The sequence below is a fragment of the Opisthorchis viverrini genome (assembly GCF_000715545.1).
Source record: "Opisthorchis viverrini unplaced genomic scaffold opera_v5_21, whole genome shotgun sequence".
Classification (NCBI taxonomy): domain Eukaryota; kingdom Metazoa; phylum Platyhelminthes; class Trematoda; order Opisthorchiida; family Opisthorchiidae; genus Opisthorchis; species Opisthorchis viverrini.
The window spans coordinates 1,395,941-1,411,703 of NW_008751677.1; the positions used below are offsets into that span (position 1 = coordinate 1,395,941).

At 40.7% G+C, this 15,763-nt stretch overlaps 1 protein-coding gene across 1 annotated transcript in view; it reads right to left on the reverse strand.

The window, feature by feature from the left end:
• The window catches only part of T265_01892 (hypothetical protein), a gene marked incomplete at both ends in the record, with an annotated part of 48,083 nt that overhangs the window by 6,273 nt on the left and 26,047 nt on the right, over window positions 1–15,763 (reverse strand). Inside the window, 7 exons of the mRNA XM_009166018.1 lie at window positions 1,749–2,199; window positions 5,199–5,738; window positions 6,753–6,891; window positions 8,603–8,951; window positions 11,271–11,496; window positions 12,424–12,564; window positions 13,666–13,762. Coding sequence (XP_009164282.1) covers window positions 1,749–2,199; window positions 5,199–5,738; window positions 6,753–6,891; window positions 8,603–8,951; window positions 11,271–11,496; window positions 12,424–12,564; window positions 13,666–13,762 — 1,943 coding nt within the window. The remainder of the gene's footprint in view (window positions 1–1,748; window positions 2,200–5,198; window positions 5,739–6,752; window positions 6,892–8,602; window positions 8,952–11,270; window positions 11,497–12,423; window positions 12,565–13,665; window positions 13,763–15,763) is intronic.

Below are 15,763 nucleotides of genomic sequence, written 5' to 3' on the forward strand. Positions count from 1 at the left end.
CACAATGACGTGAGTGATTATTGCCATTTTAATGGTGCCATGATTGAATTACACTCGTGTAATTTGCGACACACATTTAATGGTGAAGAAAATAATGGCATATTCATGATTTCACGTTGTTTGGTGCAAAATCAAATGCGCAAGAGTTCGCTGCCGACCCCAGCAAAATCTTTGGCTATCGCATTGCTTCAGCAAAAACTTTATGTATTCCGTCACACCGTTCTGGACTCTCGGCGTTAAATTAGACTTTACCTCTTGAATCACAATTGGGAGAAACTGTGAGCGCAAAAACTGTTGAGATATCATGTTTGGTTCTGCTCTCGCCAACTGTGCAAGCAAACTAATCAATGTCTGTTCCACAATACTTGGCTAGACATTTTTGCATGTTTCACGACTGTTAGCCAGAGGGGAGGGGGTTGCAATAGAAATGTCAACACCCCGCAAAGTATGTTTTGCCTATTTCGAAAAATGTGGAGAGACATTTCCTTCGAACAAAAACTACCGGAGTTAGACCGTGAAATAGTTTAATGTGTGCTATTAAATGTCTTCACAATTGCCAATATAAATGCTGCTCTTATTAACCCAAATGAAGGAAAAAGATAAGCAAACAAGTGTTTAAGAATAATATATTCCTTTAAATACTGTCAATTTACGGTTGGTCGAAATGACTATCTGTGCTCTTGAAATTATTTGGAGGGCTGTAGAAACCCAGACGTGTCGACACTTTTGGATTATCTGTAGCCTTGAGCGTCTTACCTATTCAGATTTGTATAACGAAACCTAAGGAGCATGTGGTACTTGGTTGTGGAAGATCTTAAACTGATACAACCCAAGTACGTCAGATAGGAGAATGTTTTCTCCGAAAATGTTTTGGAGCACTCAGATTGTAGTTGGGCACCTTGGTTCAACAGTTTAAATTTCTTCAATCATAGTTGCCCAGTTATTTCCTGAGTTATTTCCTGTTGTCGTTAGAGAGAGCGTTTCTGTGTGAGAATATCTTGATTTGTTCTACCGAAGAATTTGAGTACGGGTGCTGGTGGCAAAGTTCGATGAACTTATGGACGAGTTAACTTGAATTAAATAAGATTTACTTTAAAGTGAATTACTTTCGATCGTACGTGATTCCGTTTGCTCATAACATGAATAAAGTTTGTTGATTTCTATGCTTTGCGTCCTGTACTAGATGCTGGGGTGTGGAGATTTTCACTTTGTCAGGAAGTTGACAACAATTGTAATGTAAATCACAAAACTGCGAATTATTTATGAAGACGTCTTTGAAAAATTGTATGACTATAAATCACTGTGGAAAGTGGTCAGCAGTACAATAACATTGGGTAAGAACTGAGGAAAATCAGGCCGCCTGGTCTGTTTGATTGTGGACGAAATCGCATTGTATGATATATCGAAACTGGCTCACTATACATGAGTTCCATCCATGGTAAGTTTGTGTACCAGCTTATTCTGTGGGCTGGCCGGGAAATACGTGGATGCTAAAGAAACTCTATCATTTACATACCTTGTCGGACTTTTGTGCGTTTAACTATTTGTGTGGCCCATTGCTCATCATCTACTTCATGATTTTTATGTTTGGATTATTCCACCGATAACCAGCGAAGGAGTACCGGTTCGCGAACCACATATAGGATAGGAATAAAACCCATTTTATCAGCAAATTATGCTCCCAATTGAGGCTCTCTGCTGCTGAGTTACGAAACAAATGCACCAGAGGTTAGTGGATGTGAACTCACGTGTACAGTTGATCACTTCCTGCGTCCCAAGGATGCATTCCAATTGGCTAAGACAAACACGACACTGACAATAACCCAGTGGTCTGGAAAAAGTGCGTATTGGAGATTCAGTGTCGCTGTTCGCATTTGATGGATCGCCTTGCACATCCAACCAACGACACCGATACCATGGTGACCACGCCGTATCCTTCTGATGTTTTGTGGGCCTTTCCAATGGACACTGGGTTTTCTCCACGCGTCTTCTATCAACGGATGGTGAGAATGTGTTGAACCAACTCGCCGTGTGTGTATTACGCTCATCGTATCCATTCATACATTGTCCATCCCGCCAACTCCAGCCACAGTGGGGGTCTTTGGACTCAAGACATTCTTCGAACCCGGTTGAACGTGAACAGTCGGTGAGGGGCAACCAGAGGATTTGTCGATCAGTAATGACAAACAGTCTAGGGAACTGATTGACAAAATGAGAATACAATCCTTTTATTATTAGCTCCAACAGGAAATTGCAAACAGAACAAGATGCATTTTTTACCTCCAGTGTGAGCGACCTCAATCTCATGAGCAGAACCGAATTGACTTCTGATGTGTTCTAACTTGAGTTTTTATACCTGTCCGTGGTGGCCTTAAATTGAGATAAAAAATTTGGAAGTATATAAAAACGTTTCCTCAGGACGAGTATTATCATAGTTGTATGGTGGAATAACTGGTTAATTAAAGCTTCGGTTTTCGCCTGGCCATTGAATTGAAGATGTGCTGTTTAGTTGGTTACCACTGGGCCTTAATTTCATCAAAAGTTAGCTTGAGTTTGTGGTTAAGAATTACTTCGAGCTCAAGTCTGAATGAACCATTTTGTCTTTTTTGGCCATTCCTTTAATTCACTTTAGCTGTTTACTTCCAGCCGACGTTGACCCACAACAATTTTATGAACCTATCTGGTGTGTTCGGACCTAAACAGATATCCATATGCCCATGGGTTGGTCAGCATAGGGAGCTTGCTTTCTGAATGTCTTGCATAAAACTTCTGGTCTGTTTGGATAACTGGATGACTGGAATGTCTTGTGAAGGAAAGGATTACCAACGCCGTCAATTACACCTAACTGTTAGAGATGAAGTCATTGCTGATGGGTTCTCTGGTAAGCAAATTTAAAACATTAAGTTATTATTCGCCTGTAACGGGGTCAGAAATTACTCAATGATATACTTACAAGGCTTCATGGCACTTTTTACCTTTCGCCTCCTAACTCCGTAACTTGGTGTTGACCAATGCTATCACTTCCATGATTGACGTTTTCGGGTCGAATGAAGTGGTCCCTTGATTTTGAGTTTCCACGGGAAATCCGAACTAGTGCGTTAAAGCGTTAACCTAACCTATATGAATGACACCGTTCCAATTACAACGTACAGTAAATTCAAGTTTTCAGGATAAAATATATATAACTGGGATTAGATCGATCGGCAATAGCACTCTTCTTATCACAAAGATTCCGGAACGTTGGGCGAACCGCAAAAAATGGTAATGTGCCAGACGAATTCATCTGGCTTGGACTGATTCCAGCCAACATGTAGGAACATCTATAGGAAGAGACGTGTATCCTGTGTTTGGTCATCAAAATCTAACCGCAATTCATTCATCTCATAAGCACATGCGCATACAAAGCCAATTTAGGTCGGTGCAAAAATAAATTAGATTGTCCTGATGCAAGTCACTCCTGGAAACATCAAAACCGAGAAATTCAGCTGGGTTCCCGGTGAGTCTCTCGCAAAACCAAATTAGTTTGCAAAGGAGTGTAGTTAGCAGATTTCGTGCAATTTGGTTCCAAGGAAAACATAAGGTTGCGCCTAAGTGATGAGCCCCAAGAAGGGTGAAATCGATCGTGGGCTGTCTAGGACTTTCAGCAACCTTATGAGTAGCGCATTACGAGTCATTCCTTTTTTGAAGCCACCACTAATGCACATGTTTGGCAATTCCAGCCGAAAACCCACCGATTGGTAATTCAGTTTCGCACCTTTCGAAGCAACGTGATTAAAGCGCTTGATAGAAACCATTTTTCACACTAATCCATTGTACGAAGACCGATACAGGAGAAGACGGTTAAATCTTCTTTATCCCATTTGTGGTCAACAGGCCGACATATCGTGAGCATCCAAACCTTTTTACTCTAGAATCTAAAATGATGCGAAATCTTGAATTCCGATCTGTTGACATGGGTTTCTCATGTTCCCTGAATACGGTTTCTGCGTGGATGTATGACACTAGACTCTTTGAAGGCAGTATACCACTCGCTCAACGAATGTATCTTTTTTCAAAGGAATTTATTCGTATAATGCGGTACTAACAGAGATATTAATACTTGACCAAATCACTCACAAAAGTGTGAGAAACAAAGCTTCCTAAGAGCACACTTGTGCCAATAATATTCTGTTGGCTTTTAGATGGCCGAAAATGAGATACTTTATCAACTGGATTTCGTAAACTGCGATTAAGAATCCAGAAAGAAGCAAGTTTTCCAGACTGATGTTTGCTAGATGACTCCTTGTTGAGTGCAAATCTCATGGACTGGATCCGATAGACCCCGCATTATGACGCTTCCATGAAGACTTTGTTCAAACGAGGATTGATTCTGTGCCAGCAAATCGAGATGTATTTCGCGGCTGTTCCTACTTTATAGAGCATCATTAATAGTGCGTACCCGGAAACCTGTTGCTTTTCTGTTAGCATTTCGTTATTACGTTGTTTGATCAAGAGAGGTCAGCACACTACATAATTTGCATTTAGGCCTGGCACCGACTATGCGCAGGACATGTGAACTGCTTGGCTGAGAGAGTGATAGCAGTTTGTTCAATGTGCAAGTGAACCACACTGATGATCGGTCCGCGTGGCCGAACGGCGTAGTGCGAAACTACTACTGTGAATGTCTTGGATTAAAATCATTCAACTAGTGAGATGCGCAATACTCGGTATTCCTAGAGGCGACGAAGCAGCCACAACTACTCTGACTTGCACAAGATTCTTATTTTGAAAAAGGGATTCATCTTAATCTAAATGAATCTCTTGTTCAGGAAAGCTGAAATGCTCTGGGCGGCCTTAAGTGCAGTGTAGTATGTTTGATTGTAATTTAATTCTGGACTCTTCAGCATAGACAAGACTTACTTCCGGGAAGCGATGCCATCTGGAACCTCATAATTGTTGAATGATATCAACAAAATAGCTCGCCGGTGTCTTCCACGTATATTGGCAAAATGCACGCAGCGATAGACTGAACGAACAACCAGGCTATTGTATGACAAACACGTTATGAGTGAAAAAAAGTATCTTTCGTCACCACCGTTCCCTGAATATATCATAGAGTTAAATTCTTTTCAAAGGTAAACCACAAAAACAAGCTTCTTCTCTGCTGTGCAAAGAAACTTTAATCAGCGTTTATCGCATCAAAAAACGGCACTACTCACCAAAACTTTTACTTCACGAATTTCCTCTGCCGGTTCTTTTGCTGTTGGAATTTCGCTACTTTGAGAGTTTAGTCTCCAAAATTTCAAGTATAACTCCTTAGCGCTCCGTTTGAGATATTGGCGTCCCTTATGACTCCTAATACGTTCCTGATGTTGTTTCTGTTGATCGTTTGCATCGAAAGGTTGTTTTAGGATGTTGAGCGACCGACCGATGTGGACTTCATTCAGTTTGCACACAACCGGTAGTGAGTTATCTGCGTCCATGGAATTGGTTGGCTGGTAGACTACAATCTTATCCAGACTTCTCTTTGATCCCAACCAAATGATAGTTGTTCTTGCAGGGTTGCCAAAATGGAAGTATGTTGGTAGCGGCGGCAAGTCGTAAACTTGAAGATGGATCCACAGTATGCCAGTTTGAACAAACAAAGCCCTCCTGTACAGTGGATAAACGGCCTCGTACCGATTGGGATATCTGAGAGATAAGCGGCGTCCAAAATCCAGTTCTTCCATTGTCAAGTTCATGGAGTTGAAACGCTGGCACTGAAAAGTGAATTAAGACTACTGAAGATATCAACATATAACAATACACACGTCAGAATGAATTCTGTGCGTAGTTGAAATAATACCTCATAGAAACACCAAAATGGAATAGATGAGGTCCTACATTCAAGAAAATAATGTGTAGGAGTTGTTTAAATGCGCCCAAAACGATAGATTCCAGTATTATCCACTGTTTTCAAAGACGGTTTTTACAATTCCACTATGTTAATTTTTACTGAGAAACATTAATCTGCAACCAATACTCTCTGGATACAAAAAACAATATGGTATCGTAATGTCTAGGTGGGTAACACAGCCTTGTAAAATTCGTAGGGATGTTTCGTTTGGGACAGATAAAGACGGAGCTTGGTATTGAATCTTAAGGGTATCCTGATCAGTGACCGTTCAACAGCTGTGCTCTATAGACAAGTAGCTTGCTATAGAGGAGAATGCTGGCGGCTCAGGTGGCATAGATTGCCGTTTGTTTGTCTCCTCAGCTCAGGGAGCAAACCAACAACCAGTCAAGTAACTGACATTCACGGTAATCAGCTGTGTGTTGTCTCACCGTGGACACAAAAGTCAAATAGATGAAATGTTAAGTCCTGTAAGCACTTACAGTGTATCTGCTTGAAAATTTACTCATCACGTGTAGCGACGGTAGTCTTTTTGGTAATTAGTTTTTTGTGATCACACGGATACTGGGTTTTGACAGATCTGATCATATCCACTGAAAGCTGGCGTTAGTCATCCTTATCCAATCGGCACTCATGCTGAATTCAAACGAGAAAAAGCTAATTGTGTAAGGACCGCTGAGTCTCGATTGTACGTGAACGATGGTCAATCATGAGTCCAGACAACAGAATAAAAATGGGTTTTGGAAGTACCCAAGTACTAAATTTCTTGGTTTTATGTAAGAACCACAGCTAAGCAAATAAAGCGTTAAACGGGTTCAAACTTTGCTGGATGCACCTGATATTAGGGGAGGGTTAGCACCTGAGATTGATACCAACTTACAATGTTGACGAAGGAGTTTGGGACAGGTGTGGGTGGCAGAGATGTGTCCACTGCGCTTGACTCCAACAAAGGACCATCAAAAGAAGACTGAATGTTATGCTTGGTATAAACGCAAAGAGCACTACCCATGGGAGCCCATCTGAAACAAAAAAAATAATGATTTTAATTGGGAGTCATTGTCCGAGTTGTTTGTGACCGTTTAATATTTCATTCGGGTACTAATGCCAAAGAAGATCAATATCACCTCATTCAGGTGAATAATTTAGTGACCATAAGACTGCGATTTATTTCCCTGGGATACCATTTCGCACATCAGGAATACTGGTTTGTTTCATGATCGACATCAGTCCATGACGTATGAAAGTTTAGAATCACGCTCTAATACAACATCAATTTTAGTTCCAGTCATATATCCTATCAAAGAGCTACGCAATCTGTGGCAACGCTTCCTAGTGCAGATCGTGTGCGTGCGAGTGTGTGTGAAAAGAAACCGAAACACACCTAGTTATTCTAACAAAACTCCAGCTGAGGATAGGAAGTACTGTGAAAGGCAGATTCCGCGAAGTCATGGAGGTATTCTGATGAACGTCAAGCACAGTACTTGCGTAGCTTGTCTAGTGATTACATACGTCTCATTTCAAAAGAATGTGAGCTGATGTGGCATAGTTCGAACCGCATACGTAGCCAAGTATGTGACGCTTCCTATCGCTACCGTGAGCAGTTGTACCATTTGAGTTTAACAGAGACATGGATTTGTCAATGGAAGCCTTCCATAATTCATCAAAATTGAAAATTTAAACACCCAAGAAACCAGATGACAGGTTTTGCAAGCAAAACGTTGTTGTTTCTACTGACTTTCTGCAAAAAGGCTCAATTATGGATCGGCTGAAGTAACTCGACATGAGTTCTAGTAAATTTTTTCCTCATTATGTCGTGCGAACAAATTTACTGTTCGGAATGGTCCACAGGCTTATCAAGGATGGGTGATCATTTTCCACTGATGGTCAACCATTACAATTCTGATTTTCTCCGATCTCATCCAAAGTAAGCTGATTAACTCACCTGTAGATCATCGGGAGTCAGGCGTCACAATCCTGAAATTTTGTTTCTTTGTGATATAAGCAACCACTAATATTCAATAAATCAGCTGTGGGCCAAAGAGGCTCAAACCCTCAACGGACCATTGTGAATTTAAGCATGTGATACAAAATAGAATGTCCCAGGGTGTGAATGTTCCTCTGAGTGAAACGTCAATAAACTAATTGAATTTTAGAGAAGACTAAGCTGTTGCTTCTAGTCGGGCTGTCGGGCAAATAAGGGACACCCTTGATGCAATAAGAATTTACAAACCTTGGTAGGTTTTTTAAAATTGCTGTTCTTCTGAAGATAACTATCCGAATGGACGAGATAAAACTCTAATTGAGAACTGAAAACAAGTATGACCAATCACTTTGAGTGTATTTATCGACAGATTTCATATTTAGGGAGATGAGTAGGCCAAATTTAATACAAATTAGATTAGTAGACTCGTTAATTCATGTCAGATAAATCACACGATCAGAATATCTAGATATGTTTCATTTAGCAGCATCACTAAGGCTACAGAAAAATCTCAAGCATTTTTATTCTGATTTCGTTGGATACTTCATAGCAAGAACACATTTGGTTAGTTAGGCGTGGTCTCAGCACCCGATATCAACCGTATTGCATAATATAACTGCATAGTAAAGGAAGGAGATGAGTGGCTTTCTTTCCCCATTATGACTTTGAATCACAGACGTAGATGAGGCAGTGACGTGGACTTGGTAATGCACCCAAAAAATATATTCACCTCGTGATATTCGACTTACTTCTCCGTCGTGAACACTGCGTACAGTCTTTGTGTAGAATTGTCCCAGTATGCTTTAGATATGTGGGTGTAGGTGTAGTAATTTCCATCCCGGTCTGCGGCCTGGCACTGCAGGTCCGACTTCGCGAACGTACCGAAGTTCTCAGCGCTCACATGCGGCAGTCCACCGCGATCTCCCTTGCATATTCGGACCAGCCGTGCTACATCTGACACACTACCCTCGAACATTCCAGCATTCCCCTTGTTGTCACACGCCTGGATGCATCTTGATTTGGACGCCGCGGACTCTTCGCGGAGCACAAAATATACTTCGTTTTCTGTCTCGAATGTTAGCAACACGGTGGCTGGCTCTGATGATATGGGCAAGATAAAGAAAAGCTGAAGTAAACCAACAGTATTATCTTTAGCATTCATAGTTTCAAAATTAGTATACTAAAGTAGAACAAACATTACAGTGACTGAATGACCTAAATATTAATAAAAATGTAACCTGTTCGCTGACGCCCTTTTGGACGCACTTATATATAACCAGTATATCTAATATCTATACAAACTGGAGTCAAATAATGACGTTTGGAAAATATCGCTTGGTGTAACACTAAAGGAACTAGTAGTCCTAGGGTGAAACTTACTCTGTGAAGAATTATCTTTACTGCTGATGATTTTTTTATTGTGGGAAAGCATCTTTGTATCAGGCAATTTTTGTATCCAGTTTAAAAACTTAATGATGTTGCACAAACTTTGGTGAACAGCTGTTTTACTCCTCGGTTATCTTACTCATTTCTCCATATTTCGTCCTCCAACTTCTAGCCGTAAACCAATAGGATCTGGCCTGACAACAGAACTGCTCGAAGTTATCAAATGATTGACTTTACCGCATTTTAATAATTCGCTTTGCAGTTTTAGATTATTACGGGCATAAACTAAGGATAGCGAAGTTTTGATATCCTGCCTTCTTACCTACCCTCTGTGGCCTACTGGGTGGCAGTTCGTATAAACTCTTCAGCTACCGGTTTTTACCCAACGTAGCTGCGTCGATAGTACTAGGTAGTTCATCTTCAAGAATAATGCGTCTTCCGCAGCAATCATATGAAACATACGTTTTCTTTGTTCTGGGATAGTTTCTCGATTTCCTACACGAACGACAGGTAAAAACGTAACTTGTTGTTCATAATCAAGAAAGTGGAACTCAGCGTCGCGTATAGATCCAGCTGGTTGACAAACCTGTGCGCTTTTTATCGGAAGCAACGTATTTTTGAAGTGATTTCTTCAAACGGATAGAAGTTTTAGCTAACTGTGTTGATCATTTAAAAGCCTATCCAAACCGACCGTTTAGGCAATGTCACTACTGTTAGTGTTGACGCACTATACTCTGTCGTCTATAAATCCTTCTAATCAGACAGAAGTTCTGGTGCCCTCTGAGGAACCTATTGGGGGATGTGACGTGTATGGGAGATGACGTGACTGTTCACCTCTTTTGTTGGTTTTGTGGTACGACAGTGTTACTGCTGATTGAAGCGGCCTGTTCGGCCGTCAGGCCTTATCGAGAAACCCACAAAAATGTCGGGTTGTTGTCGCATTAATGTCACCAGTGGTTAGTGAAAAGGTACCTTCGATTCCGTCTGTTTGGGAAGATTATTAAATCAGTGCTTACGGAAGCTGCCCCCTGAATGCCCGTCATATCAGTGTGAAAAACTTATCGGAGTATTATATTTTGACTACTTTTGGTAACGGCGAGACCTGCAACACAAAGAATATATATGAGACGTGATTAACAACAACGGTAAACGTTATTATACGGGGCTAGACGAATTTGTGATTTAGGTAGGTTGAATGAGCTGGATACATTTTTACAGAGTGACGCTGCATGTCTACCCAAAATGCTTCGTTGTTATACATACATAAAGAAGAATACACATATCTCTATGCTTCAAAGGAAACTGGCTGGCAAGTAACACAAGACAAAATTTTGATTCGGTCCTAAGTATAGAACACGCGCAACGCAACTGGCAAACTATTTGGCAGAAAGTTTTACAAAAGCACGACCTTTACTCATGGTTTTCTAAGCCTCATACGCAACTTACCGGTTGCCTTGCAGCTCTAAAGGCACGACCGCAAGACAGATCGACACGAGTGGACTTGTACTGTTGCACTATTGCAAATGTCCCCAATAGGTTGAGTGCAAAACCACGATCACTTCATCAGTTGCCTACCCCTTACTGCATACTGACCACTAGATTCGTTTATTATCTTTTTTGATGTGTCTACGATTCTTGAGTAAAAAAATTCCACCAGCTACCAATGCCTCAATAAGCAATGTTTTCGAGTGGGCTTTGTGTCTTGAATATTTTGAAGCTTTCGAAGCTCTGATAGACGGATGCTACCTCCAGAATTTAACTGTCTCTATGGATAAATTTGATTATTCCCCCCAAACAATGTGTTTCACCTCTCGCACCGAAACAGACGGAGTGAGGTGTTGGCATAGTATTATGTGTATTTTTAATTGTGAGAAATCAATCAATATATATGCCAGTGTTGAAAATGTCAGACCTGAAGCGAAAACGTAAAGCAGAAGCTCAAATCTTGAGGTGACTGAGGAAATTCCGGGGCTACGTGGATGCAATACCAGTTTAGTATTTACAAAACAATAACTGGCCAATATATTTTACCTGAAATAAAAACACGACTTTTGTCCGTCACCAATGCTCCGGTCCAGTTCACCCGGCCATTCCAGTCAGGCATGTGGGCTCGAAATATTCGCACGTAGTCTGGAGCAAACGCTGAAATATATGTGTATCCATCAGCCGCGTTCAAAATGCTCGCCGACTGTCTTGGGTCAAGCGAGTTGAAATGTGGATTCTCCCATTGAACGAGAGCTTCGGCAAGATTGCCAACCTTTAATTGGAAAAAATTGAAGTGCCAAAGATTGATTTTTAAATGGCTATGACAGTTGTCAAGTATAGATTTTCGGTCATGCTCTGAATTATCAAGAGATCATTGACACAGGTTAGTGTCCTTTATTATGCATTCAGGCTAAATTACCTTTGGAAAGCAAGTCAAAATGCAGACTTCGGGGATAGTAGAGTATCTGAATTCAGACGGGCACCAATTCTGCTGTTTCCGTTTTGTTTGAAACACTCTATTCCAAATACCTTCATGACGCTTATGCAAACTTCAAAATTTTGCAGATGCTTATCAGCTGCTTTCAAGTATAACCAACATAAATCACAAAAACGATGGCTTTCCTGGAATTATCACCTAAAGTTTAAATGACACAAGGACATGTTTTCCGCAAATCCGTGAGCCAAGTTAAAGAATACGTACTCCGTAATCGTGATCATGGTTACTGGCCTTAAACAGAGCATCAGCTGTGCCAGACAGCAAAATTAATCAGGATGCGCACATGTGCCTAGCTTCACATAAAGCGGTCAGCTCGGTGCAGAAGAGATGCGGGTGGAAACCAAATAGTTAAAAACAGAAGCGCACTGACGGGTGTTACTTGTGTAGCTTTTATGAATCACACACAAATTGTCCAAATTTTGGCTCGAAAATGATTGTGCTTCGTAACCATTATGAGCTTCTCCGAAAATTCTGCAAGCTGCTGTCATTCGGTACGAACATTTGGCTTCTTTCATGTACTGTTCGAGTCACTGACATCTTTGAAACACAGTTCAGCAACGTACCAACCACAATATGTCTCCACTGGGTTTGGTGAATATCACGTGATCTGCTTAAACTGCTGGCTGGACACAGACCCAATGACAATATTTAACTAGATTTGACGGGGTAACTTATGAAATGGGCTAGTATGTAAAAACGTACTTGTGGCACCATACATCGACTTTCCACATGCTGAGGCGGTCGGTTCAAGTACTGGAAATGATGAACGTAGCAAAACCATACCATGTGTTCGTTCGGCATCATAGCCAATAGGCTTATTTCTGTTGCTTCTTTACAATTCTTCTGTAAATATTAAAAAACCAGGAATGTGGGTTATAGCTCATGCCTACAGCTTGGAACTAGCTTTCAGCTAGAAACACACAACAGAACTAGACCGTTATATTGCTGTCATTTTGAGACTTTTCAGCAATTGAGATCAAATACAATCAGATTAGAAAACATGCGACGTATCGGAGAAAGGAGGAGAACTATTCGCCTCAAAGTCGTCTGATAGGAAACACCGACTAAACAGTTACAGGCTGTTTGACAAGAAACTAAACGTCCTATATGCATATAACTTTTAAAAACTGAACCTCCTCACAGGTTTTCTTGAACTTTTATGGATATTATTTCTATTCGCCTCAAAGTCGTCTGATAGGAAACACCGACTAAACAGTTACAGGCTGTTTGACAAGAAACTAAACGTCCTATATGCATATAACTTTTAAAAACTGAACCTCCTCACAGGTTTTCTTGAACTTTTATGGATATTATTTGACTATTACATAAGAACGAACAAACATTGAAAAGCAGTTCCACAAGTTCCATAATAAACCTTACCCTCCACTAGAGGCCGTGTGCAGCTTCGACACGACCACTGACTACTCGCAGGGCTCATCAGCAGTTGACGCCGTAGAAGCTCAGGAGAAATCAAATACAAGTCAACGTTATGAGTGGCGTGCAGACGCTTGAGCCTCCTCCCCACTTTCAACATGCCTGAAATATCTGAAACTGACGACGTGAGACTATTCGTATAACTGGATTACCGCACCTGAGACTCCTGCCTATTCGTTTTGAAATTTAGCAGATACATTTCCAAATGGGTGCGAGGACTATCCAACAACAAAAAAGGATAAATAACGCGAAGAAAATGAGGCGATTGAAAAATGCGAAATGCTTTGGATGGGATGCAAATACTTAAAGTCATTTTGAAAATCCTTAACTGTTGGAAAGGCCTTGTAATTTGGAGTTTATTCAAAAATCGTACTTGCGGAATGATTTTTGCGGCAAAATTAAAATGCGGGTTGGGTTTTGTGCGTTTTATATATGTACGTCAAATGGTCGCCCCATCATGAGGCGACCGACGCGCTTTCAAAATAGACTTCACAATACTGACCAACGTACCGGATCGCGGCAGGCAATATTCGGTTTTGTGGGTTGTGGTAGCGTAAAACTATCCATCAAGAAGAATGATGTCATGTCCAACTTGAGAATAGTTGCTCTAGAATAAAATAAACAAAAACACCAGTTGGAACTTAGTATAGCACACACGAAATAATTAACGTACTATTGGTGTTTAGTTAATCAGTTCCACATGGGATTAAACATCTCAACATGATTAAATCGTAAATCCTGGGTGACCTATCATCTGAAGCAGAGGAAAAATGCAAACGAGATAGAATGCAAATGAGATGAAGATCAAAACAGACGTTTTTTCTCAAACGACAGAAAATGGTAGTATTATTGACTGGTTGTTTCACAAAGCTCTGAAAACTTTTTCGAGACTGTTAATCACCGCAAGTGACAACGGCCTTTGATATTAAGAGCGATTAGGTGTGTTCAAAGAAGTGTGAGATACAAAGTGTATGCACTGACATAAGGCTGACCCTCCTATCGAAAGTGTTGACTTTCGTGTCACTCTTATATGCAGGGCTCAAAATCCAAAACACTGCGAAATATTGCAGCATAATTTTGATGAGCATTACCTTATGAGTCTTGGGTGTCGCTTCCTTTAATTGTTAGAGAAAAGTCATCCAGCGCGCATCCTATCTCCTCGCGTCCGAGTTGATTCAGAACCTACTCCTAATAAGCCGCTCGAAATTCGTCTCAGTTAAGCTTTTTCCCCAAAAAACACAAATAAGAGTGCTTTAAGCGCAACGCTCTTAACATATTACTTCCTTTATTTGAGACTGAGAGATTGTAGCTTTTCGATGAAGGACGGAAATGTTTTTCTTTGGGATCTACAGAAAATATCACCTTAAACCTGCTACCTTTTGGAGCAAATCTCCCCAAGAAATGGTTGGTAAGTGGATGGTAATCAGAATAGTAGAAGTTGTGTACATTTTCTCCGCACTATATACTGCAACTCGAATGAATTACAGTAGACTGTACTACTGCGCAATACGCGCTGAGAGATTACCGGAGCTCATGTTTTGCGCTTAGTAAAGGGATAAACCAATGAAACACCTGGATCTCCTAACATCATTACTGCGACAAATGTTGCAGTAAGCAGTCTAGGTCCTGCATAATAAGGTTGAACTCGGACAAGCAATAATATACTGAACAAATAGAAGGGCCCATTAAATGATACTCAAGATGAATTTGTCTTTCCCTCATCATACGCTCCTAGCTGAGGTTGTTTGCTAAACTGGACTCGTTGAAAGCGTGAAAGGCACGGGCGAAACTGCAAAATGTATCTACAAATAATGCTTTCAAAACAGCTTTTGCGATGATTTATTACAAACATGTTCCGGTCTCAGGTTAGTGGAAATTTGGTTCCGCAAAATCTTAAGAGAAAAGTCTCCTTCGACCCAAACCTTGTCGTTACGGTAAAATGTACTAACTGTTTCTTCTCTTATTACAGGCCAAATGACTGGACGCTTTGATAACAATGGTGTTATTTATGCAAAGTTTACATAAAGCTGCCATCGCTTCTTCGGACGCATAATGATTAGCTTGCAGGAGTCTTCTTTATATTTTAGAAAGCTAACACTTAGTTGAGTGAAGCTTTACTTAGTACAAAAAGAGACATCTGTGTTCAGCAAATGCTCATGTGAGTACTATATCAGACGGTGCTTGTGGGTTTCCTCTTTTCTGTGACGCACTGAGGTATGCTATTGCACGGACAGCGATGGATCATCGGAATGGTTGCAAGTTACTTGGCATTTGTGGGAACGGACATGTCACACATTTGCAAATAGTAGTATGCAAGTAGACGGGCAAGTTTATCCGCTCAGCGAACAAGCCAACGACCATCTAGGCTGCCTGAGTTATTGAAATTTTCCTCTATAGAAAAGAAGATCAAATATCGACCGGCCAATACTCCTCTACAAATTTGGAGATTTTGCCGTCACAAACTTTATGCTGTTCAGTTTGTACGTAATTCGGAAATGATATGTGTTCGGACACGAGGACATCACATTGTACCAAGGATGAAGTATTCCACGGTAAAATAGCTGAATTTGTATTACACCGGCCTTAACAATTATACTGTGTTGTATAC